Source organism: Colias croceus, chromosome 19, assembly GCF_905220415.1.
Source record: "Colias croceus chromosome 19, ilColCroc2.1".
NCBI classification, from domain to species: domain Eukaryota; kingdom Metazoa; phylum Arthropoda; class Insecta; order Lepidoptera; family Pieridae; genus Colias; species Colias croceus.
The window spans coordinates 9,056,009-9,082,086 of record NC_059555.1 but is presented as its reverse complement, the minus strand read 5'-3'; the positions used below and the strand labels follow the sequence as shown (position 1 = coordinate 9,082,086).

Below are 26,078 nucleotides of genomic sequence, written 5' to 3'. Positions count from 1 at the left end.
CTACCAAAACAAAATAATACAAAAAAAAAAAAAAAAATAATAATAACTGAAGCTTCACATACGATGTACGACAAATAATTTACACAAATATCCTTAAAATTATACAAGCATTTCATACAATCTACACCATACATTGCCTTGTCATGATCTTAAAAAAACATCTAAAATTACGCCATCTTAAAATTACAAAAAAATAATAATAATCATCATCATCGTAATAATACTATTTAATTTAGACTATAATACTATGCTGTCAAATAGTGACAACACATGCCAGGGCGACATTATACCACTTGCGTATTATATTGATAAAATTAATAAAATAACATTGATAAAAATTTGCTTATGACTTCATAAAAATTGTATTTGAAATAGATTTTACCGAAATCGAGAAAGTCAAAGTTACACAAACGGTCTATAAAATTGACATTAATATGAAACTTCATATGTCAAGTTTCCTTTCCCCGCGATAAAAAAAAAGTAAAAAAAAGTGGCAAATGTCACCCCTTATCTGTCAGATGTCAAAATGACATGACTAGCTGTCAAACCACCGTGTTACGGTCAAATGGCCAAAATATAGTCAATACACACGCTACCGTGCCGCGTCTGTTACAATAGCACTAAAGCTGAGATACAAAATCGAAATAAATTACTTATGTTAATAATTGAGACTTCATACAATTTCTTGGCAACACTAACTATAATATGTTAATCGGCTTTTAAATTAGTATTGCTTGCTCGTCGCCAATTCAATAATTTTAATACTAGATAAAATATATTAATTATTGATGATCGTGTCGATTTAATTAATACAATTTTCTATGGTTCTAAAGTATACCATTTTTAAATTAAATTTGCTAACACATTGGCAACACTGACTTTTATATTTAAAAATAGTATTTGTCAATAAAAAATCTCATTGGCCCATTTGAAGTTTGACATTTTCAAACGTACGCTAAATGCAATGATATTAATCACCAATTGTATTTATTGAAATTTTTGTGACTAATGAAAATTGAAGGCACATTTCTCAATCTGTATTTTAGCTTATTATCTAGAATATAAATAAATACATACATTTTATTTAATATAAAGCCGTTTATATTTCTATAATAGCATCATTAAGGATGAATTTTTCAATGTCCAAATATTTTTTTTTGTCTATGTCCTTCTCTATGTTTCTTATAGCACATTAAAAATTCCATCCTATATATAAATAATAATAATTATATTGTAGTAGCTAGTCGCTGTTAGAGCAACTACTAAGGGAGGGGGTATAGTCAAGTGCGATCTTTTATTTTTACAAAATAAAAATATATTGTACCACCCCCTCTAAATCCGAACTATAGAGTCGGTTAATTTCATAGTTACTATATGAGATAAAGACCAATGGAACTGTCAATAATAGTTAAAAATGAAAAAGAGTTTTATTTAAGATTCAGAAACTTTACATCAAATCTTTAACATGCAATGAAAAGAAACACTCAGTATTTTTACGTGTATTTTATAGTATTTCAGAAGTGAGAAACATTAAAAAAGGTTTTTACTTTTTTTGTTTATCCGTCAGTTCCATCGGTATAGAATATAGATAATACAGAAAAGAATTAAAATATCAAAGCTATACGAATTCCTTACACTATTTAAAAAAATCAGGTCGATATAGTCGTCTTGTATAGATTTTGTCTGTATAAAGAATCTAATGGTAAAAAAGGCACACAATTATTATTTTACATATATTTTTAGGCACTTTTTAATCTAGTACCCTGCTTAGATCGTTACAAATCTTACTTTTTTTTTTCGATTCATCAACTGTATCTATAATTCAAAATTGACACTGACATTAAAAACACATTAATACATAAAAAAAATGATTTTACAAAATTCCAATTACGCAGCCGTCACTTCTATCTATACAAGACTCACTTGCGCGTTCAAACTTCATCGGGGGCCATGGCATCATCGTCGTGGTCGTGGTCATTGTCGGGCGTGGGCGCGGGCGTGGTCGCGGCCGTGGTCACGGGCGTCACGGGCGTGGGCGTGGGCGGTGGGAGTACCGCTTTCACGGTCGCTTCTAGCGCTCGGATTCGGTTCTCTTGTTTCACTATGACGGACTTCAGTTTGCGTATCTCGTCCACGAGATCGGACATTTGTTTCTCCTGTAATTTTAGTGTGGTTTTCTTAGAAAATAGTTACGGTGTATTATCAGGTTATGTATATTCACAAAATGTGAAATATTCGAGCTATTTTAAAGAATTTGGGTTTTCAAACGGTGAAAAAATAACTGAATAATGGTAATGCTAACTGGAAGTTTTTAAAATAATTACCCATTGCTGTTAAAAGTTAGCAAATACTGCGTCGCACTACTTATAAATCCCATAAACTAATGACTTATGACGCTGGTGTACCCAGCAATAAAAAATTACGTCACACCTCCCCCCATTTAAATTACCTATATATTAGTAAGATTCGCTTTATCTACATGCCTCACTAAGCGTGACGTCACACGCTACATTGCGAGACGTCACATCACCACCCCTTTTACTCACCAATAGTGCGTTAACAGCGTCACAGGCGACCTAGCCTCACTATATCTGCATGCCACACTAAGCGTGACGTCACATCTCCCCCCCTCCCCCTACTTACCAACAAAGCACTGACAGCTGGCGGCGGAGTAGCGGACGCTGGAGTCCCAGCCTGACTATCCCTCGGCGTGGGAGATCTCTCCGGCTTCTCTTCGTCATCTCTCTTTCTCTCCTTTCCCGTGGCAAGGGCGTTGGTCTTCTTGGTGACGGTGAGTGTCTGCGCGCGGCCGCTCACGTAGCCGCCCTGCACCACGAGCGCGCGCTCCTGCATTTGGTTCCGTGTGGCGTGTGCTTTAGTGTCCTATCGGCTTTTTTCCACTTTTCGAGGATAGTTTTGGAACTTTCGATTGAATTTTTCAACATTTTGAGGGTATTTTTGCGCTTGAAAACACGCGTTCTTGTGTATGTTTTGGTGGATTGGGTGAACTTTTTAACTGGGCTATGAAATCTACAGTATACAGGGTTATCTTTTGATTGAATTTAAATATAAAATCGTTATTTTAAGTTAAATAGCATTCATTTGCTTTATAAACGATAATAAATTGACAATCCTTAATAAAATATCATAAAAAGTGAACTATTTGACTATAATAAAACCACTTTCAAATAATTGAAAAAAAAAAATTGACACAAAAACTACGAGAAAGGATATAAAAAGTCTCTGTTTAGTTCGATAAGAACATATTTTTAATGAAAAGAATAAGAGATAAACCCAAAAAAGGCAAAAAGATGGATAATTTCACGATAAAGCATTTTTCAAAACAGTAGTTATTGTAAAGCCCATTAGTTAGTAACACAACATATTATAATTAGTCCACACAACACACTTGACGGTTACAAGCCGAGAGGATAGTCGCCACACGCTCAGTCAACCAAATGCAGGACGCTTGAATGGTGACCATTTTAGGTTATGTTTTGTTATTTATTAAAAGCAAAAACTATCTTCTATAAATTAAAAATTGTCTATTTTTTAATGTTATATTCAGGCATGAATACTTTTAAAAACGATTCAAAACAAGGTCTATTCATAAAACTGGTGAAATGTAAAATGATTGAATCAGCTTGTAATATTTTTATTTTGCCAAAAAATTCCCAAAAAATAAATTGTTCAATTTAGAATTTATAAGCAGAAATGATGATATTAATTTGATGATGTTTAAAGTAGTAAATATATTTTAGTTATGTATGTTAATGTTTAAAAGTTTTAAATTCATAAAATGGTCACCGTAAATAGTTAGGAAAATAATTGCGATAGAAAAACGCAACAATTATTATAAACAATATTATTCATAAAACTTAATACACAAATAACAGTTCTCAATAACACCAATGAAATACACAAGTTTTTATCAATAACGAAAATCTGTTAAAAATTACTTTATAAGATGTATGATTTCTAAATTTTATTGGTGTATTTGATAACATAAAACAACAACAAGCAAGTAAAATGTACCCGATATTCTCGGTCACGGGTATATTACAGTCAAAGGTCTGAAAACCCGACAGAAATCAATACAATATATAAAAAATCCTTTTACTTTTTACTTTTGAATTTTTCAACATCCCCGTCACGTCATCATCCCCAGCCATCTCTAGTCATCCCCGTCACGTCCCCAGTCATCCTCGTCACGCCCCCAGTCATCCTCATCATATCCCCAGTCATCCCCGTCACGTTCCCAGTCATCCCCACAACATCCCCGTCACGTCCCCAGTCATCCTCAACACATCCCCGTCACTAACCTTGAGCGACATAGTGCAAGGCTCCGCGTCTTCGCCCGCGAGCCACTCGTCCGCGGTGAGGCTCGCTTCATCAGACAGCGTGTCCGGGTACAGATCCTCTTGGAACAGCTCCGATTTCCGGGGTACTGTCATGGATACCACCTGGAGAAATTAAGTGTAAGATTCGATTAAATCGTCACAAATGGTTTTTTGGTCATTTGAAGTAAAAAAAAAAAATAAAATTCTATGTAGTTATAATGATTGCAAAAATATATCTATACTAATATTATAAAGCAAAAAAGTTTGTTTGTTTGTTTGAACGCGCTAATCTCAAGAACTACTGGTCCGATTTGAAAAATTATTTCAAAACAGATCTTTGTTTTGACCTAAATTATGTTTTTGCAATTAGTAGAATGCACGAACGAACGAAAAATGTTGTGTGTAAGTACGTGTTGAAACTCGAAATGAATCTATTAGAATTTAGAACACTCATGAATTGGGCGGGAAAAAATTGATCATAAGTGTAAATCTTAAATTTTTAGGCGTATCAAAAATAATAAAATATAATTTTTTATTGCTTCATATGACAATCCTTAGCACGAAATAACAATTTACCTGACACAATCCAGAGTTGTTGAGTCGGTAGAATTTGGCAATTTCACATGTGGCCACGTCGCAACCGCGCTTCGGCATCATACCGATACCTGTTGTCAAAATGGAAAAACTATATTGTATAAATAAATAAATAAATATTTCAGTACAATTTTCACACACGGCACGATCTGATCCCATACTAAGCTTTCGCTTGTGTTATGGAAACCAGATGGCTGATAAACATACATATATAATTTTAAATAAATACTTATATAGATAATCAACACCCAGACACAGAGCAAACATCTATGTTCATCACACAAACATTTGCCCCGGGTGGGAATCGAACCCACGACCTCTGGCTTGGAAGGCAGGGTCACTACCAACCAAGCCATCCGGTCAGTCGAATATGTCATCATCATCATTATCATCATCAGCCCACATATGTTCCCACTGCTGGGACAAGGGCCTCCTATGAGGGTACAGGCCATATTGTATGTAAATTTTGTTAAAACTGGGTTTGGTGTAACTTAGGCTTACAAATTTATTTTTTCCTTATCATTTTCAAATTGTTGTGGGTACATTATTATCTTGTCTTGTCATTATGAGCCTGTTATGAACGGGAGAGGAACAAAAAATGCTTTCATAAAAATATTGTTACCTCTCTGTGGATCGGGCGTCTGGAAGGTGTTGATGTAGTGCACGAACGGTGGCTCTGGTGTCACCTGGAAAATAATTATTTTACAATATTTTATGATTCTTGTTTAGGAGTTGTTAGAGGAATATTCAGTCAGTAAAGTATCAATGAATTTTTCTTATGTTCATTGAATTACTTGGGGAGGTGCGGATTATAATCACCTGTGTAATGTGAATTATATTAAAGCTTTCACGTGACATGTCAAATAACTGCCTCTCGCGACTAGTAGTTCGAGATCCCACCGCAGGATTAGTGCGTTCATAGTTTTTAACTAACAAAAACATTTTAATAACAAGTGAAGGAAATGTTTTCCGCAAAATCGATTAGAAAAAAATTTAATTAAAAATGCTTGCGGCCAAATTTTTACTGGCAACCTAGTCGATATATATTCTCCTAATTATATGTAAATATATATAAAATTTTGGTTTTAGCAAAAAAACTATGAACGCACTATTCCTGCTGTGGGATCTTAGACTATAGCATCATGTCAAAAGTAACTGGTGCTATGCCAAATCACCTCTGTCATGCCAAGTCACTTCTGCCATGTCAAGTCACTTCTGTCATGCCATGTCACTTCTGTCATTCTAACTAGTAGATATAAGGTATAACTTACATAATAATATTATGTATTTAATTGTAATATTGACATGATTTTAAAAGAGCAACTATGGAGTTTCTTGCCTGTTCTTCGCCATAGATACTGCCTTCCGAATCGGTGGTTAATGTTAAAAATATATAATGACGATTCGAAACTGCTTTTAAAAGAAGTCTTATTGAATAAATAAATGTTTGAGTTTGAATTTAAGTCACTTCTGTCACGCCAAGTCACTTCTGTCATGCCAAGTCATTTCTGTCATGCCAAGTCACTTCTGTCACGTCATTCCAACTCACCTCGAAGTATCGTATCACCGAGTCGCCCTTGCCGCACAGGTATATCATGTTCGTGTCCGGGTCGTACAGCGGGAACATGACGCCGTTGCTCGTGTCTATCTCCACCGTGACTATCGGTTCCCCGAGCGCGTCCGGGGTGCGGAGCGAGTATTGCCGCTCAGACATTCGGCTGAAACTGTAGCATACAATTTATAATTTATATGAACTTTCAACGAAAAGACACACGGAGAAAGAAAGAGAGACATAAGACGAAAACGAAAACACAAGTCATACGGGCGTCTGCGGTGCGGCAACGTCGCGTAAGCTGCTATTCATGCGTTGTTCGCGCTTGGACAATGTTTTGATTCTTTCAAATCGTTGTTGCTATCATCAAGTGGCGATAGCGTGCTTATTACGTGAACAATAAGCCTACGACTTGAGCATGACAAAAAGGGTTCTGAACAAATAAGTTATTTTTTTTAAATGACCCCTTTTCATCGCAAAATTATGGTATTTATTATATTTTAATTTTTTTTTTGTGTTCGTTAAGAAGTTTGTATTTTTATATAAACACGAATATTAAATTAAATATATTATCATCATTCAAAAATAGATGTCGCTGTTGCAATATCGCAGAGATATAATAATGTCGCTAGTATAGTACTTAGTTAATTATAAAGAATATTTTTTTATTAGATTATGAGTATAAAAAAAGCACATACTACACTATAAACTGTGATACTTATAAAATAGATATAATATCACTTACCCGGTAGTAAAAACGAGTCCATGCTTCAAGAATATTGCTCTGGAAGCCTTGCTGCCCTCGTGCGCGATCGCTTCTGACTCTACTTCGCCCTTGCGCGGGTCTATTATTCTGAAAAAGGAAAAATTTATAAAAAAAAATATTAAGGCAAGGTAATGAGATTATGAATTCTTAATCCTACTGATGATATAAATTTTTATTTACTTTGTTGCTTGTCTTTCACGAAAAAAGTACAGAACGGATTTTTTTTAATACAGGTTTAGAAATACTAGATTTTGTCCGCGGGAGAAAGGCCAATAATTATATAAAAAAAACTATGCAACTATCTTTCATGCAACGAATATTTAAAAATCTTAATATTGACACAAAATATTCAGTTCAAAATAAAATTATATAAATATTCATCTTGCTGTTGATGCTTATTAAACAACCTTTGACAGTTCAAGACGCATTTTTTAACGTATTGAAAGTTCTCTAAAGGAAAAAAAAATACAAATCAGAAAAAAAAATTAATTAGCCCCTCTTAATTACGACTACAACCCACCTGATCTTCTTATCCCGGCACGTGGTCAACAATTTAGTTCCTGTCCAGTTCCAACACGCCGAGTATATCAGATCCGGGTGACAGTCCAGACTGATCAACACTTCTCCCGTGCCCACGTTCCATATCGCGATCTGGTTGTCAGACCCGGCGGTCAGCAGAACGTTCTGGGCGGTCGGGTGCCAGAGCACCAGACCGACGCGGCGCTGGTGGTACACGAGGTCCACTACGGGTTCGGTCAGCGTGCGGGACAGACCGCCGTCTGGTATCTGCCAGACCTGTTGCGTGGGAAAGAAATGCGGTGGAAAAATTGTAAAAATAATTGGTTTAGAGCTATTTCGGCTATAACTATTTAAATTTAAATATTCTAGTAGTAAATGAGCTATTACAAGGTAGAAGGACAAATTCGCTTGATTTCCTGCGAAGAATTATTCAAAAATATAATATTTACAGTGTGTATTTTGATGTTTTATTGATACATAAATACGGACATATAAATTAAATTAAAAACGATCCCGTAACATTTCAGTCTTCAGCTAACTACGAGTAGCTTCTATGATAATCGTGCTGGGAAATTCTATAAGATCTTATTCAAAGGGAATATCCGGATGAATTATAACAAACTTACTAGGAATACATAAGAATTTCCAGGTTACCTTAACAACACAGTCCTCCGAGCCACTGGCTATAACATTGTCATTATGCGGACACCACGCGATGTCGAGCACCGGCCCCTTGTGGCCGCCGACCAGCGGGTGATCGGCCGGGATTCTGCCCACCTGCAAATTGGAATCTTACATAAATTCCCTGGATATTTTATGTAGTATAACTGAAAAGAGTAAGTAACGAAACCAACTGAAGAGTTTAATGATTGTAATGGTGTAGATTGTAGAGTGTAGACAATAAAAAAAGTGCGTGGGTGCCGAGCACACGTGACAGAAGTGAAAGTTCTTTGGCAAGATTCAAAGATACCAAAATCGTCGCATAACTCCATGACGTGACGGTATTGCCATGACGCAACCTTGAAACTTTACTCTCAATGCGCCTAAAGAAGTTTCACTCAAAAAACTGACTATAATATTCGATAGAGACGCACTTATGCATCTGTGCACTTAGTTGATAGCGAAAACTTAAAAAATTGACGGAGTTATTATGCCTAGTGTAATATGCCTAATGTATTTAATAAGATGTTTACTTTTGCCTAATCTCTATTAGTGACAAAACAGTATTGCACCTGCACTTTACTAAATATATTGTCACTCCGAGAAATATGTAAGCATGGTCATTTATCAAAGACTCGCAAGATTGATCTATGTGACAGGGCTAGCTCATGAACGGAAGTTTTACTAGTCTTCTACTATAATATGCCCTTTCATTCCAAATTTTTATACATAATTACATTTAAAATAATCTTCAAAAGCTTTTTATAATATTGTGTCATATAAAAATTTCAAATGCCGGAATATAAAATAATTTGACCGAATCAATAAAAAGGAGCATTCTACATGAAATGAATGTTTGTGGTTTCTGTCTTTGTGATAAAGAAAAGTCACAACGAAAATACTTTGTATATTTATAAACTTTCGCACACAACGCTCGTGCAATACATGAAAACAAACAGAATATAAAAAAAACTATTTTTGCAAAGTTCAGTAAACACACAGCATAAATTTAAATTGGCGTCGTAAAAAATATCCAAATTAATAAAAAAAAAATATGTGCGTGTACTTGTATACAATGTACATACGTAAGAAGTGAAACTTCTTTATGACCTTATTTAAAAAAAAATTACTATACATATATGCAATTTACAGAAATACGTCGAATCACGCGTGGAAAAAGATGGCAGGTAACGGAAAAATGTCACGCGTAACGAAAAAATGTTACACAAAATTTTTTTCTAACCCCGATAAAGAAGTTTCACTTCAAAAATTGCACCGAACGCAATGAGCGTTCTATACAGAATCAAAATAGCAAACTGAATTTACCGCTATGCGTCTAATTTATATGTGAATTATGTTTATTATTGTTCCAGAAATAGCACTCGAAACGTACACGGCATCTCGTTGAGAATAGAGACTAAAATTACCGAAGGTGTCTAAAATTATCCCGCGTAATCGTATCTTAATAATAGCGATATGACAGCATCTACGAATCGTATATCGATTTCGTTTTGAATGACAGGTGGTTTGATAAGCAGTATTAATCCAGTGTGGAAAAAGGATAGAGCTATATAATAGATCGTCTAGCGCCATCACTTTCACACATCATGGTAACAGAAATTGACAGGATTTGATTGACGCTTGCACCTGAATATTGTCTAGTACGAACTAAAGAAGTAGTAAGTACCAGTAGCCTTAGTTCCAGTAGGGTAGGGATATTATCTAATGCAGGTGCGGTCTGCGGAACCAATTCATTCTTGAAGAAACACTCTATTCAAAGATTAACATGACATAGGCAAATTTTTTGAAAAATAAAGCTTCAAATATTGGAACAAAATGTATTAAAATTGCGTAGTTAAGAAGTTAGCAGAGAAACATCACGACGACACACACGACTTTGTTTTAGACTATTTACAGATTCTGTATGACCTATTTTAAATACTCTTTCTCTTCTTGCCCTAAATTTCATTCGGATATTATATCCGTCAACTGCGAAATGTTACGTTGAAACGTAGTCGGTGTGAATCATATATTATTATAAGTGGGCATTGAAAATTGAATCTAAAATCTGGACGTATAAGATTTTATATTTGATACTACATTTTTTAGTTTCGTAGCGATGATTTGGAGAAGATCCAAACGTAATTAACGAATATTAAATTAATGCTAGCTGTTATAATATGTTGTTTTTTCTTTTCTAACAAGATTTGTAAGTACCTAAATCATTATTTTTTGGTGCTAGTTGGAATAAAATAAGTGCTCTCGTCAAAATAAAATTATATTTTAATAGCACGTTACAAATTTAACTATACTTTACTTAGCAATAAAATATATATTACCTTTATATTTTTTTTGGTTTTTATGGCATTCAAATAATAAATATAAATTTATAAAGAATAGAAAAAATTCGATCACGAGTCCCGCCTCGTGATCGAATTTTTTCTATTCTTTATAAATTTATATATATTACCTTTTCAATAATAAGGCTTATTCTATACTATCTTATATTGAGGTACAATCACGGTACAATATACTGAATGAATACGATAAAGATCTACTCATATCCCAATGTCAATGATCGTAGCAAACCGCTTCACAAAAACGTGCAAATTAAAACGAACAAAAAACCAAACAATTCAACAGACAAACATACCATTCAGTACATTTTTTCATTAGCGAACGCAGACGAACAATAGACAATGTTCCTACCCACAATGCTATAGTTAAAGCCTCGTATTCATGGTATTAGATTAGCAACAATATTGACAACATGTTGTAATTGTTGTCAATACGTTGCTGATAACGCTACGTGATAATTGCAGAGTTGATAGTGACGTCCCGTGTCCACTTGTTAGGCATGGGGTCACAATTGGTTCACTGGTCGATTTTTTTACCGACAAGTAGGTGATCAGATGTCTTTGTCCGCTTTGCAGAGTTAGTATTGAAGTCCCACGTCCCCACGTAGGAGATTCATTATACATCTGTTTCACTGATCGATTTTGTTTTCGGACAAATAGGTGATTATCTGTGTCCTACCTGACCGAGACATTTTTTCGCGAGACTTCACCGGGATTATAACTTAGGACAACTTCGATTCTATGCTGTACGAATGAGGCGGACGCAGAGTTGAAAATGCATGTTAATGCAATAAAGTTTGCAGCATCATTATCGATGAACTGTTGCTCTTTCAAATGCACTTATTGTGAAGGTATATTCAATAGCAGGTATGATTCAAAAGGACCTTTTACCAAAACATTCCTTGATCTTTTATTCTGGTCTTTAGTTAAGTAGATTTTAAGTTTCATCTATCTCAAAATTACTTAGGCAAAACATTATTTATTTCTTTCTTTAAAACTAATTGGCAGTTACAAAACAAACGTTTACTAATGGTAACAAATACATGAATACAAGGCTTAACCAGCGGTCGCCAGGCAGTCTGATCATACCACTGCAGTATCGAATGATGCCTTTGTACCCCCGCCCACGGCGTTATGAAATGACACAGCTAAATACAAACTGGGCCGGCATAAATAAAGCACTCGAGCGGTTTGATCATACTGCTCCAGATATGTGGATGATGCGATTCTGATTCGCTTTGTTTGGCGATTTTTATTTCGTAATGAGCGCTATTTCGAGATACCTGATAATCTTGGTTTAGTTCAGGGGCGTAGTTACCGCCGTATCTGCCGTATCGATTATACGGGACCCACCCAACGTGCGCTTTTGTGAGAAATCTTTACCCTTCCTAAGGCCCCCCAAACAAATTTTTATACGGGGCCCCACCAAGGCACGCTACGCTTCTGGTTTACTTATTGAAAATTGCGAATGCATTTTTTTTTCTTTTTCATCCTTACTATCATCGATATATTTTTATATTACCACTGCATGGACAGCCTCTTTAGTTCCTTATGAATTGTCCTTCATGGATTAAATGATATCCACTGTGCTAGGGTTCATTAACTTGACCTCTAACAAAGTATTGTCCAATAAGATTGTGCCTTATGAATTATAGATAAAAAAAATATGGATCTACTTCAATAAGCTAAAGTAGAAGTCTTTCTGCCTTTTTATTCGAACCTTTAACGTAGTTTAGGTAACTGCGTCTTCATCCACGTGGCCCGAAATATAAATTCAACAAATTGTAATGCAAACATAGCGCTATACTAATATTATAGAGATTAAAGCTGGAGAGTTTGTTTGTTTGTTTGAACGCGCTAATCTCAGGAACTACTGTTGAACTGTTCCGATTTAAAAAATTCTTTCGGTGTTAAATAGCCCATTTATCGAGGAAGGCTATAGGCTATATTATATCATCACACTAAGACCAACAGGAGCGGAGCAATGCGGGTAACAACCTAGGGTACAGCTAGTACCATATAAATACCAAAATACCAACAATCGTAGAGAGAATATTCTAAGGCAACCCTACAATATATGAAATCAATCACAAGCAATACGTTTAAACAGACACCTTGACGGTCCATTACACGTATCAACTGTCAGATCATCTAACCGTGATGTTTGTATACATGTCCGTAACCGCAACCGATGGTCGCGGTCATGGTTATAGGTACGAAGTATAAGTTCTAGATGATTATATAGCTTAAATAGGAATGTAATTAGCTGATGAAAAGTATTATTTAAGACATGTATAATATAGAATTTTTGTCTGTCTTTTCGAGGTAAAATCGGGCATTAGCCTCTTTTATCTCGGAAATAAATTAACATCAAAGAAACATATTGTGTGTTTGATTGCGTATCTTATTCCGTAAATCCGATTTTAATAAAATCTTCATGCCGTTATATACCTACCACAATTCTTACGGTGCATAAAACGACCATACAGCTAGAGCTAGCTGCTAGAGCAAGAGCACTCTTTGGGATCTTTTAGTGTAAATGAAAACTCGTATTCAGTGTTGTTCAGTATTAGAACATTGCATAGAATCTTTCGGAACGCACTAAGAACAACGACAGAATGTTCTACGCCTGTTTACACTAAAATAATTTGACATGGAAGGGTTAGAATGAGCATTCGCTCGTTTGATGTTAATGCACCGTTATCAAATTTAACGAGGTACAATGTCTTAAATAATGTTAAATTCGAAATTCAAATATTTACGAGTAGCCAGCTGTAAAAAAGATTTATACTTTTTTCTTTGTAAAATTCGTGACGTCACTAGTTCACTACGGTCAAACGAAGGACATGAATGTGACCGTTAAACAATTTTCTTCGTGTTTTTATTTAAATATTTGGAGCTTTCATTCAATATTATTGCTGTTGCCAGCTATTTCGGCCACGTGGATATAATGTTTTTATTGTAGACTAATTCGAATGATATAAAAACTACATTTTATGTGAATATTACAACAAAACATGCTTGTAAACACACCGCGCAAACATATAATAATCTATATATTATATGAAAATGAAAACCGTTTTCTGTGGTCCGACCGATTTCGATAATTCTTTTTTTATTATATTCCTTGAAGTACGAGGATGGCTCTTATGTAGAGAAAACGTAAATAATTACCAGGCGAAGCCGGAGGGACTGCTAGTGAGTAGTGATAGAAAAAAATGTGTGCGTGTATAACTGTACACACGTAAGAATCACTAAGAAGTGAAATTTCTTTATGACTTTATTTTTCAAAAAATAATTTACTATATGCAACTTTACAGAAATACGTCGAATCACGCGTGGTAGGGATAAGAAAAAGATGGCGCGTAACGGAAAAATGTCACGCGTAACGGAAAAATGTTACACAAAATTTTTTTCCAACCCCGATAAAGAAGTTTCACTTCAATAAATTCGGAATATTGTGTATGTGTAGAGGACAAATTTGTTTGTTTGTTTGTAACGATTTATCTGAAAAGTGTCATGGGATCTATTAAAAAAAAATTATCTTTGGAAAGTTTATGCTACATTTTATTCGGTTTAGTTGTTGTTTGATTATTTACTAGCTTTCCGCCCGCGGCTTCGCCCGCTTTGTCTAAAACCTAATAAATTATATACTAAAACCTTCCTCTTGAATCACTCTATCTATAAAAAAACCGCATCAAAATCCGTTGCGTAGTTTTATAGTATAGATTTAAGCATACATAGGGACAGAGAAAGCGACATTGTTTTATACTATGTAGTTAGTGATATTGTCATATATTTTAATTAAACTTAGGGCTGATTTTTCAATCCTTGGTTAAAAGTTATTCGTTGAATAAATAATTAAATGTATTTGACAGTTTATAGGCGACATTTTAATATTATCGTGTAATACTTTATTGGACGGATAAGTTTTAACAAAGGATTAAAACTTATCCGTCCATTAAAGGAAAAATCAGCCCTTATAGATAAAAATACTGTACACAAACAAAGTAACATACACCACACTATATTGGCAGGCGATAATGTATGAATCATACTCGGTTTTGGCGTAATGACACGTACTTGACGTGCGTGACTCTACTTGCAACTCCTGCGCATGATAACTGTATTTAAATAACTAATAGTGTTTGTTACAAATTGGTGACCAATGTATTGAACTGGACTTTGTAGTTTATTACATACTAGCTGTGCCCCGCGGTTTTACCTGCATTGCTCCGCTCCTGTTGGTCTCAGCGAGATGATATATTTTACCCTTTTGATAAATGGGCTATCTAACACCGAAACAATTTTTCAAACCGGACCAGTAGTTCCCGAGATAAGCGCGTTCAAACAAACTCTTCAGCTTAATAATAACTATTAAGTAGGTATAGATATTAGTATAAATTACTTTATTCCAGTTCATTCTTTATTTAATTAGTTTTCGATTAGCTTGTATGTCTAATACAAGATATATCGAAAACTGGGAGATACTTTTGACGAGAGAAGTGATCGATCTCCCTATTTTTAATTACCATAGTCCATGGTTCAGGGTAGCTTTTAGATTTATAATTAAAGTCAATATATCGTTAATTACCTACATGTTATTTTCCATAATGCCTTCCGTCGACTGTAGAGTGTAGACGCGCAAATCTCGGGAACTACAGGTCCGGTTTGAAAAATTGTTTCGGTGTTAGGCTCATATATCCAGAAAGACTATATTCAAAGTATAGGCAGATAAAAAAATATTGACATAAGCAGCGTCTAGTTAAATTTTTGTCACTTTCACACTATTTACGTACGAAAAACAAAAAAACGTTGGCCCAAAATATTTCGTATTGCTATTAAAAACTTTTGATTGCTTGAACAAATCGTGGTTTTCCTTCCACTCGTGTAGGCAGAGCATTAGACGATTATCTAGGTGATGGAATCATAACAGTAGGTAATAGTATTAGCTATAAATAACTGCTAATGACTTACTTTCAGTTTCTTACAATCTTATTCTCATATTATAAAGCTGAATAGTTTGTTTGTTTGAACGCGGTAAGCTCAGGAACAGTGGTCTGATATGAAAAATTCTTTCGGTGTTAGATAGTACCTACATTTATCGAGGAAGGCTATAAGCTATATATACCTATATCATCACGCTAAGACCAACAGGAGCGGAGTACTGCGGATAAAACCGTGGGGTACAGCTAGTTATGAAAAATTGTTCCTATTGATGCGCGCGAAGCTAAATTTTTTATATATAATAGTTACTTATTATTTTCGAAATGAATGTTATATATGTTTGATATAAATATTATAGTGATAATAATTCGCATTCTTCTGTTTCAATTTCAGTGTATTATTGTTTATTTTGTAAGTTTAGTGCAAAATAGTTTTTATTTTATACTAAACTTTCAATATGCTTATAAACTTTTTTTTTTTTTTGAGTGGGGAAATCTTGCATAGATACCCACGGCCTCCGGGGGAAAGGGCCGCAGGTTATGTCGGATTCCTACCGACCAAAACCCCACTGTGTTCCGTCAAGCCACATAAACGACGGGGCCACGGGTATAGGCAGTGCCGGATTAAGCCAGTGCGGGGCCTGTAGCAAATTCTGTCAAGAGGCCCTTCATTTGCTATAGTTTCTCAAGTTAAAGGGTATTAAAAAAAACAAAACTATTACAAATAAACTTTTCTGCATTTAATATGGGCAAATTTAGAGATAACACTTTCACTTTCACATTAGAATAGCATTGTAAATTATGAATAATAGGTAATAGAAAACATAAATTTATGTATGGTTGCTTGCGCTAAAAAAGGAAGCCACTCAGGATACCTGAGGCATAATACCTTAACACTGATTTTCAGTGACACCTTACGACATCCACATTGTCAGCTCCTTTACTGGATAATAAATAAATATAATTCCTGAATAATAATAATTTTGTCATATCCATCACGGAGTTCAAATGAATTGAATCGCGGGCGAAAACGACTCTGACGTTTTTAAGCTATATAAAAGTATTATGCTTATTAAAATTATCTTATAATGATCATGAACCTTTATTGCACTATACAAATAATCACATTCACGATCGAAAAATCCAACAGCACTACCTCGAAGATCTTTTAATCATTTTACCGTTTTACCCACAGAACAGTAAGAACATTTTTACCCATAAAAATGGCAAATTCATTTTCAAAATACTGGCAGCATACGTTGAAGTTTTGTATTCCTTCGTTATTCGTATATGTAAAATTATTATTTGTATACAAAATTAAGTAAGCCAAATAATCTACAGAGAACCTGTAAAACGATGTTTTATCTTTTTGTTTGTTTTCGGGAACAAATTTTACAGCGTTTTAATATCACAAGACAGCATTTTTTTACTAAAATAGCAAACCCCTTTTGACGTATTGCATGACACTATAATCGCTATAGCACTGGCGGAGGTTCGTATTCGTTTTTGATTTCCTATTTCTTTGACAAGGGCGATGGATGATTGTCATGCTCCATCTGCCTTTTATTTTGTAATCTAAGGTTTGATAGTCGATAGAATCCTATTTTATTTGATCGGGTTGTTACGACTAGCTCGTTCGATGACAATATCAGGGGATTCCCCTGTTTGCCGTGCTAACAACTTGCGTGTAGCGCAGTGCAAGCAGTACAACACAACTTTTGGTGTAGCCAGCACTCAATTGTAGAAACGTGGTAAAATTTTAAATTATTGTTGTAGATTTTGATACCAACGTTTCTCGTGGTAGGTATGTGTATTTTTTTTTACGGTACGTGTATTATAAATTGATATTTTTTTACGGTCAGACAGGTATTAGACCGCGGGGCCCCCCGAGTCGCGGGGCCCGTAGCATTTGCTACTCTTGCTACGTGGCTAATCCGGCACTGGGTATAGGTAGAATTCGTCCGTGACATGCTTATAAACTTATCTTTTTACAACGTTAGTTACTAAATAATTAAACATTAAAAACATGTAAAGACTAAAGTTGACTGCACACTATCTACACACATAGTAAAGACACACATACCTACGCAACACTATAATCTGCAACAATCCGTATCACGAGCATTAATAATGCCGTGACATTTTCAGGAATTCCACCTGACCCGTTTACAGTTTTCACACCGGCCAAATAGCGGAATCCATAATTTAGAGTTAGTGCACACGCCCCGCGCGTGGGCGGACCGTCTACGTATTGCCTAATAGCATTAAAATAAGACTGGGCGATTTTTGTTTTTGAGATATTATTTGCAAAAAGAGAAATTAAAAATACAGGGTCAGGGTCTGATCTAAACTAATATTATAAATGGGAAACATTTGTGTTTTATATGTATGTTTGCAATGTTTTCACCGTTTTCGCAATTAGATCTGCGTTTTCAAGAGGCGTTTTCATATAGCTAGGCAAAATTTTTTATTTTGTTTTTGAAGTGAAACTTCTTTAGATGTGTTGAGAGTGATATTTCAAGGCCATGGCAATACCATCACGTCATGGAGTAAGGCGACGATTTTGCTGTTTCTATTTGTTGTTTTCGCGAACTAACTAACTTCAATATGGGGGTCTTCAAGCGTAGAGTGAACAGGTACCTTCTAGGGAAGCGCGCTCCATCTTAGACCACATCTCAGCTTAACATCAGGCGAGATTGTGGTCAAGCGCTTCCCTATAACCAATAAAAAAAAAAAAAAACTAACCACTACCAAGCAAGAAATCCACCTAAAATCCAACATAGTAAGAGTAGAGTACTACCAATACTATTCTAATACTTTCATTGAAAGTTCAACACATCAACATGAATGATTACAACATAAGATATTAGATAACGATACATTGATATCATTGAACAAGAAACAAGCGTAAGGTATCTCGAGCGAATCCATTATCACGCAACAGAATCCGTGTTGTATGAATGAATGATAAACAAACAGAAGCGAACGTATCTAAAGCTTACGTCAATCTCATACATTCGTAGTCTATTCTATTGAACGCTACGCTAACAGAAAGCCACTTGGCTAGGGGGGCAGGTGTTTTGTACACGCAATACTTGTACAGTTTACAAATCGCGTATAATACGATGGGCCTTCTTCACGATCGAGAGCGTTGGCCACACATGTTGGCCCAACAAGTGTTCGTCGATGTTTGCCGCCATTACGGGGGTTAAGAATGATGAATTAAGAAGAAGGGGTAATGAATAAATGCCGCCATTACGGGGGTTAAGAATGATGAATTAAGAAGAAGGGATAATGAATAAATGCCGCCATTACGGGGGTTAAGAATGATGAATTAAGAAGAAGGGGTAATGAATAAACATCAGCAATGACGGCCCATCACAGATATTTAGGCCTATTGTGATTGCCTCTACTCGCCCAATACAATGCTAACTACATAATCCCTACTAATATTATAAATGCGAAAGTAACTCTGTCTGTCTGTTACGCTTTCCCGCTTAAACCTCTCAACCGATTTTGATCAAATTTGGCACAGACAATCTTTAGACCCTGAGAAACAACATAGGCTACCTATGTACCACGGGCGAAAATATACATACATACAATATCATACCACCACATTCATGGAGATTTTTACAAAGAATATTTTATTCAGTTTTAACATTTACGCACCCTCTTTAATAATTTTATGAGTTGCTTATATACTCATCACCGTAAACACGTATCAAATAATTATTTCTGTCTCATGATACCTACATTCTCTAAAGTCTAAACACATTCGTAGGCGAGCCATCCGCGGTTATTATGATATATTGAACTGCAAATGAACTTGACACACTTGATATAGCTTCCTCTGCGACTCATCACTCAAGGTCGTCTCGGATTACGCCGGAGGGATACATGTAACATATTTGTATATATTTTTTGATACATATAGCATTTTAAGTCTTTGTATGTAATTTTGGTAAGTATAAAGTGAAATGTCCCTTAACAAGGTATGAGGTAGATGCAGTGTGCATCTGATTCACTGATCGATGTACGAAAACTAAGTGAAGATACTCTTCTGAATTTTTTGACAATAGTGTGAATATTGATATAATTGTGGACGTTTTAAAACTTTTACTTTCAATGTTACTTTCTGTATAGTTTGTAATGGGGAAAGACTGTAATTAGTTTTTAAAGTAGATATTAAGAAGACATACTCTGTTACTAAAAGATGTAATATAGAAATAATTTAATGCGCACATCATTATTAATGTGTTTATTTGCATATTGATATCCGGTTGAAACTTAATACAAAAAACTGCTGAATTTCAAACTATTCCATATACTTAATTAAACATGTTTGGTTTAAATAAATAGTGTTTTAACTTTTTGATGCCTAAACTAATAGTTATTAGTTATATTATTAGTTTTTAATGTGTAGAAATTGATAATTAAGACCTTATAAGTCAATTCACTTTTGTATCTCTATATTATTTTACAAGTTATGAATTTTTTTCCAAAAAAAATACTTTTAATTGGCTCTCCTGGGGGGTTAGACAAGTAGATAAATGTATCGACAGCTTACGTCAATCTCATACATTCATAATCTATTCTATCAAACGTTACGCTAATAGAAAGCCACTTGTCTAGGGGGGCTGTAAAGTTAAAAAAATGTCGCTTAAACCACTAAGCCTTTCACCCATCGATATAGAGGAAAGATTTGAATATCTATTCAATAAAACAATAAATTATTGATATCCTAAACAATTATATGAAAACTAGTCCTTGTAGTGAAAAAGTAATAATGTTTTAATTCTGACAAAGTAATATGGCGATTTTAAATCTATAATCATTTTTGCGAGGCGAGATACTTGCCCGCAAAATTAATAATGTCAATGAATTGCACAGATTATGCATAAATAAAATTTGACACAAATCCCACACAAACCGCATATACTCTGTAAAACATAAAAAAAACGCATAATTCTCTCACATTTACAAGCATTGTGTCATCTATTGTCCCATAACAGTTGCACAATACAGGAACAATGAGCATTCAAAAATTCCATTAGATATGTGAAAGGTGCACGGGAATTTGACCTTTATTCCAAAGGATGATAGATCATATTTGTTTTTATTTATATTGCCATGATAAGACATGTAGGTCCTTCCTATGTAGATATGGGACTGACCTCTGTATTTTGTATAGATATCCTTAATAATTTTTCCAGATTAATTCTCCTTATTATAATTTGTTTTTTATTATTCCATTGAGTGCTACATCCAATGTAATGTAATATATTGTATACTTGTAGGAAGAAATTTTGGGATGTTTTTACTACCTAACGGTACATTCACACAGTCTCGATATAGTTCTGTGCACACAGTGTCGAGTGTTTCTCTACCATATCGGTTTCTGCAGATTTGTTTTAGTGGTTGCTGAAGTTGACATCTGATTTCGCGACTACAAACCGATACGGGCTACGGCATTGCGCATTCAATACATGAGTTTACACACACGCGCTCTTGCTAAAAAAGAGCCGGACGGTGTTTACAGACGAGATCCCGATACGAGGATACGACAATAACTACAAGATTTGCTGCGTGAATACAACATTCGGTTTTTCTAGATCCGATGAAAATAAGATTTGGCAAATTATGGCTCCGTGTGAACGTAACATAAAAACAATCCATACTAATATTATAAATGCAAAAGTAACTCTGTCTGTCTGTCTGTTACTCAATCATGCCTAAACTCCTGAACCAATTTGCATGAAATTTGGTATGGAGATATTTTGATACCCGAGAAAGGACATAGGCTACCTTTTATTGCGAAATATGTACCACGGGCGAAGCCGGGGCGGACCTCTAGTAATCTATAAATTGGACATCTTCAACAATTTACAAAATTAAGTTAATTAATAGTAGTTAACCATTTACAAATTATAAGTGAATTTAGTCAGTACTCAATAAGATTTTACGAAATTCCAGAATTATCACTTCATCAAAAACTGATTACAAAATGACAATCGTAATAAAAATAAAGCTGAGTATTACATGTTATAATGATTAATGAGTAATCAATGACGTTAGATGCAATAATAAATTGAGAACATTATTAAAATATGCCGAGTTTGGGAAATGTGCCAACATTTGTTTTTACACCTGCATATTGTAATACTTTCACTACCTATCTATTGTCATATTTACAAGCACTTTATCAACATAACTAGCGGTCCGCCCCGGCTTCGCCCGTGGTACATATTTCGCAATAAAAAGTAGCCTATGTCCTTTCTCGGGTATCAAAATATCTCCATACCAAATTTCATGCAAATTGGTTCAGTAGTTTAGGCGTGATTTAGTAACAGACAGACAGACAGACAGAGTTACTTTCGCATTTATAATATTAGTATGGATGTACAATATATCTCAGTTACATGTATATTTTGTCCCTTTTTAGAGGATTTCCCTAATTTAATAAGATTTTAAAGCTTTTGTAAAGTATGTAATTCATACTTCTATAATTCACAACAATAATTGGTTGACACACAAAAAAAAATCATCAAATTCCCTTACTGTAGTAATTGATAGTTGATACATTCTTTTACAATTAGAGAAGTCATTTCTTAACAATACAATATATAGTTTTTACTATTAGAGGAGTCATTGCTTGACAACACATTAAAAATATGCTTTAGCTTATGAAATGATCATGAATGATCATTTAGTTACCAATTCTTGATAAGTGAAGGAAGTTTGAATTAAACCTGTCTGTATAAAAAGTATTTGACTGTTTAAAGTGGCTCAAAATTGAGTCTAAAAGAGTCAGTAACATACAAACATACAGGTGAAGCTAATATAAGCATTAAAAATGAAAACCTGTAAACTAACATGTAGGACTGCCAATATGACGCATAATTATTAATCAATATATGCACCTAGATAACATTTATCACTAACAATTTTTCCATATCTTTGTTATATACAAATAAATAAGGATTATATCACAATTGTGAATATTCCACGTAACACAGTAGCTATATACTTGATTATGATTATATCTCTCTATCTGATTTGGTTATTTTCCATATTCTTTTTTGTATATCTACACTCATTATAAAGAGAAAAACTTTGTTTGTTTGATTGTAATGAATAGGCTCATAAACAACTGGACCGATTTTAAAAATTCTTTCACCATTCGAAAGCTACATTATCCACGAGTAACATAGGCTAGGTTTTATCCCGGAAATCCCACGGGAACGGGAACTATGCGGGTTTTTCTTTGAAAACGTAGGCGAAGCCGCAGGCGGAAAGCTAGTAAAGTAATATAGGGTAAACTTGGATTACTAAAATGCTTGAAATTAAGGTTTCTCTATTTCAGGAGAATAAATTCTAAAAATCTTTAAACTAAATTTAAATTTATATCTTTAAACTAGTCTAGTTATAATAAGAAATGAATTACCTATTAATATAAATGATTAATAAGAGCTACATAAGAAAGGAAATGTGATGATGTTATTGTTCATCATCATGTCATATTTTTATTTATTCATCCTACAAATCATTTCAACATTTAACCCATTGAGCCCCAAGCGGCCCGATCGGTCCCTGACACAATAGATTTTCTATTGTGTCTGTGGTTCTGGGGCCTGAGTTATTAATTTCTACTAAGAATAAAATACATTGATTATCATAGTTTTCCTATGATTTTTTATTTGCATTTTTTGAATATCTGTAAGACTACAGGAATATATCGATTAGGTATTAAAAATATGTATTTTAACTTATATACATACATAACTAAATAGACATCAATATTGTGAAATTAAATAAATTTAGCATTAATTAAATAAGTCAAATCCATACATAAAATACCGTGTGTAAAATGACACACACACTCCAAAACCATTCCGTTCTTCAAAATAAATGTTACCCGAAATGAGATAAGACAATGTCTCCTATGGTGTTTAGATAAATAGAGTGTAATATAATTGGTAAGATTATCGCTATATCAACTATGTAAATATAAATTGTAAACAACTTGAAGTATTTAAACTAGCTAATAAGGAAATTTGGTACTATTGTTGTTGTTTAAAGATTTACGTCATTTAGGCCGATTTTTCAATCCTTGGTTAAAATTTATCCATCCAATTAAGTGTTACATGAACATATTAAAATGTCACCTATGAACTATCAAATACAGACAATTAGAATACATTTTTGAAATGGTAGTTTAATATGTTATTCAACGAATAAGTTTTAATCAAGAATTGAAAAATTAGCCCTTAATCTGCAAATAGTAATGATACATAATGGCAAAATCTATACAAATTATCCTTATAGAATACAAAGATAAAGAGAAGATGATGTATCCAAAAGATTTGTTGAAATGCTTCAAATGTTAAGCTATTAAGCAGAGCCGGACATTAGACATTTTTTTACATAAATATAAATATTATCTGAAATGTTTGTAATCTTGAATGAATCATTCATTACTATGAGTTTTTAGATAAGTTTATTCTATAAGATATCTTCTGAAAAAGAATATAATATAAGAGGATAGTCTTAAATATAAAAATTATATTGAATCAATAATTTAAGTATTGTATGAGGCATGCATTATACTAATTAGTGGAAAATATTGAAACAATCACAAAAAATCGCAGTGATAAACTGTGCTCATTATCGCGGGAAGTTATTTTCCGTATATTAACTGCATTAATCTTACCTTATTGTGAGGCAGGACTATGAAAGCACCGCCGCCGGCGGATTCTACGATGATAGCCAGAAACTTTGGGTTCACAGCACAAAACGTAGAGTCCCATGAACTCTTCGAAACTCTTATGTTATCATAACACTGTTCCCTTTTTAGTGCCTGGCCATAAACGTGGCGGAATTTTGAACTACGTACCACCCTAAACGACATCTGCAAACCAAAATACGCACCTTACCACGATATTCACACAATTATTAAATTATTTCAATAATTTCACGTAAAACATAACCTATATGCCACTGCTATGACCTATTTTGACATTACTTATTTTTAATATTGAATCACACTCACGTTTAAGAAATTTTATTTTATACACTAGATAACACTATGAATTCATTTGAATAATTCCTGAATGTTTTATAGAAATTAAAATTGAGAGCTGCTAAGGTTCGAAGGGAGGACGGTTGGGAAAACGAGCGAACTCCATATTTGGTAATGCTTACAGCCACTACAAATAATGTTTTTAAAATGGAAATAAACAAAACGTAGAGGCTTAATTAAGAATCTGAGTAAAGAGATAGACTTTTTAATAATATTATTACATAAACACAATTATTATAAGTTAAATATAGTATTTTGAATTTAAAATTAGTTGAAGTATATGTTGATTTCTGAACGTATATTGTATATGTCAAAACGTTTATCTATATATTTTTCGCTTGCGTTCATAAAAATTGGTTCTGAATCGTTTTTTGAGTGCTGGTATTTTGTTTTAATTTTTTAATTTCTATCAAAATTTCTATTTTTAAGTTCGGGAAAATGGTAGGTACTTAGCTAAAATATACTTACTTTTGGTGGATCAATAGGAGTAGGTAATACTTTATTACTTTTAGAGCTCTCAGCGTGAAAACTATGACAACGTTCCCTTCCAACATTTTTGAGTAGTTGAGCTCGTCTTGAATTTCGATTTGATAAACTGTTATGCCTCTTTATTTCCTATTGGAGAAAGTAAATTAAATAAAAATTAACAAACGTAAGAATTGAATAACTTCCGTTTATAATATTAACAATTTCAAAGAATAAGAACTGAAAGCATAATTTTTGCTTGATGAAACTTGTTTCTAAAATCTTGTCTTGAATCTTACATACCTTTACTTCAACATCGATATCCATGGACATTCTTGTTTTTTCTCGTTTTTTTATAAATATGTTACTGATACTGAAATAGGTAAATAAGAATAAAAAATACGTTGTATAGATTTTTAATTCTTTCGCGTAGTTCTTTCGGGTTGAATAATAAATTGTGAGGGTAGAGCGAGAATATATTTATAGATAAACAATTCAAAATTTATGGATAACGAATACCGATACAAAGCTATAATATTATGTAACATTCATTAAATATCGTGATAATTTTTAAATAAATGCATATTTGAATACATGGTAAAAGTTAATAAAGAAAAATGAAACTTATCTATAATGTATACTTAATATATTATTAATTATACCAAACATTTTATTTTGTGAAGACGACTCTCATCTACATAATATACTACATAGCGGTTTTTACTAACGGTCTAAATCACAGTTTTATATAGGTAATAATTTATTACTCTCAATTTAAAAGAATCAGGAACAAAAAT

General features: G+C 33.8%; 1 protein-coding gene across 2 annotated transcripts; it reads right to left on the bottom strand.

Annotated features, from left to right (window-relative positions):
- Nucleotides 1–1,553: 1,553 nt before the first annotated feature.
- On the bottom strand, nucleotides 1,554–25,608 carry LOC123700094 (coronin-6). 2 transcript variants are annotated; one of them, XM_045647216.1, is made up of 12 exons: nucleotides 25,585–25,608; nucleotides 25,285–25,431; nucleotides 24,448–24,645; nucleotides 8,426–8,548; nucleotides 7,773–8,047; nucleotides 7,232–7,339; nucleotides 6,484–6,658; nucleotides 5,557–5,620; nucleotides 4,917–5,005; nucleotides 4,323–4,463; nucleotides 2,644–2,847; nucleotides 1,554–2,156 (listed from the first exon to the last, which is right to left on the bottom strand). In XM_045647216.1, exons 1-12 carry the CDS (start codon nucleotides 25,606–25,608, stop codon nucleotides 1,932–1,934), a joined length of 1,773 nt encoding a protein of 590 aa, XP_045503172.1. In that variant the 3' UTR covers nucleotides 1,554–1,931. The 2 variants fall into 2 exon arrangements, with proteins under 2 accessions (XP_045503172.1, XP_045503173.1); XM_045647217.1 differs by having other exon boundaries at nucleotides 2,644–2,826; nucleotides 25,585–25,607.
- Between the last annotated feature and the right edge of the window lie 470 nt (nucleotides 25,609–26,078).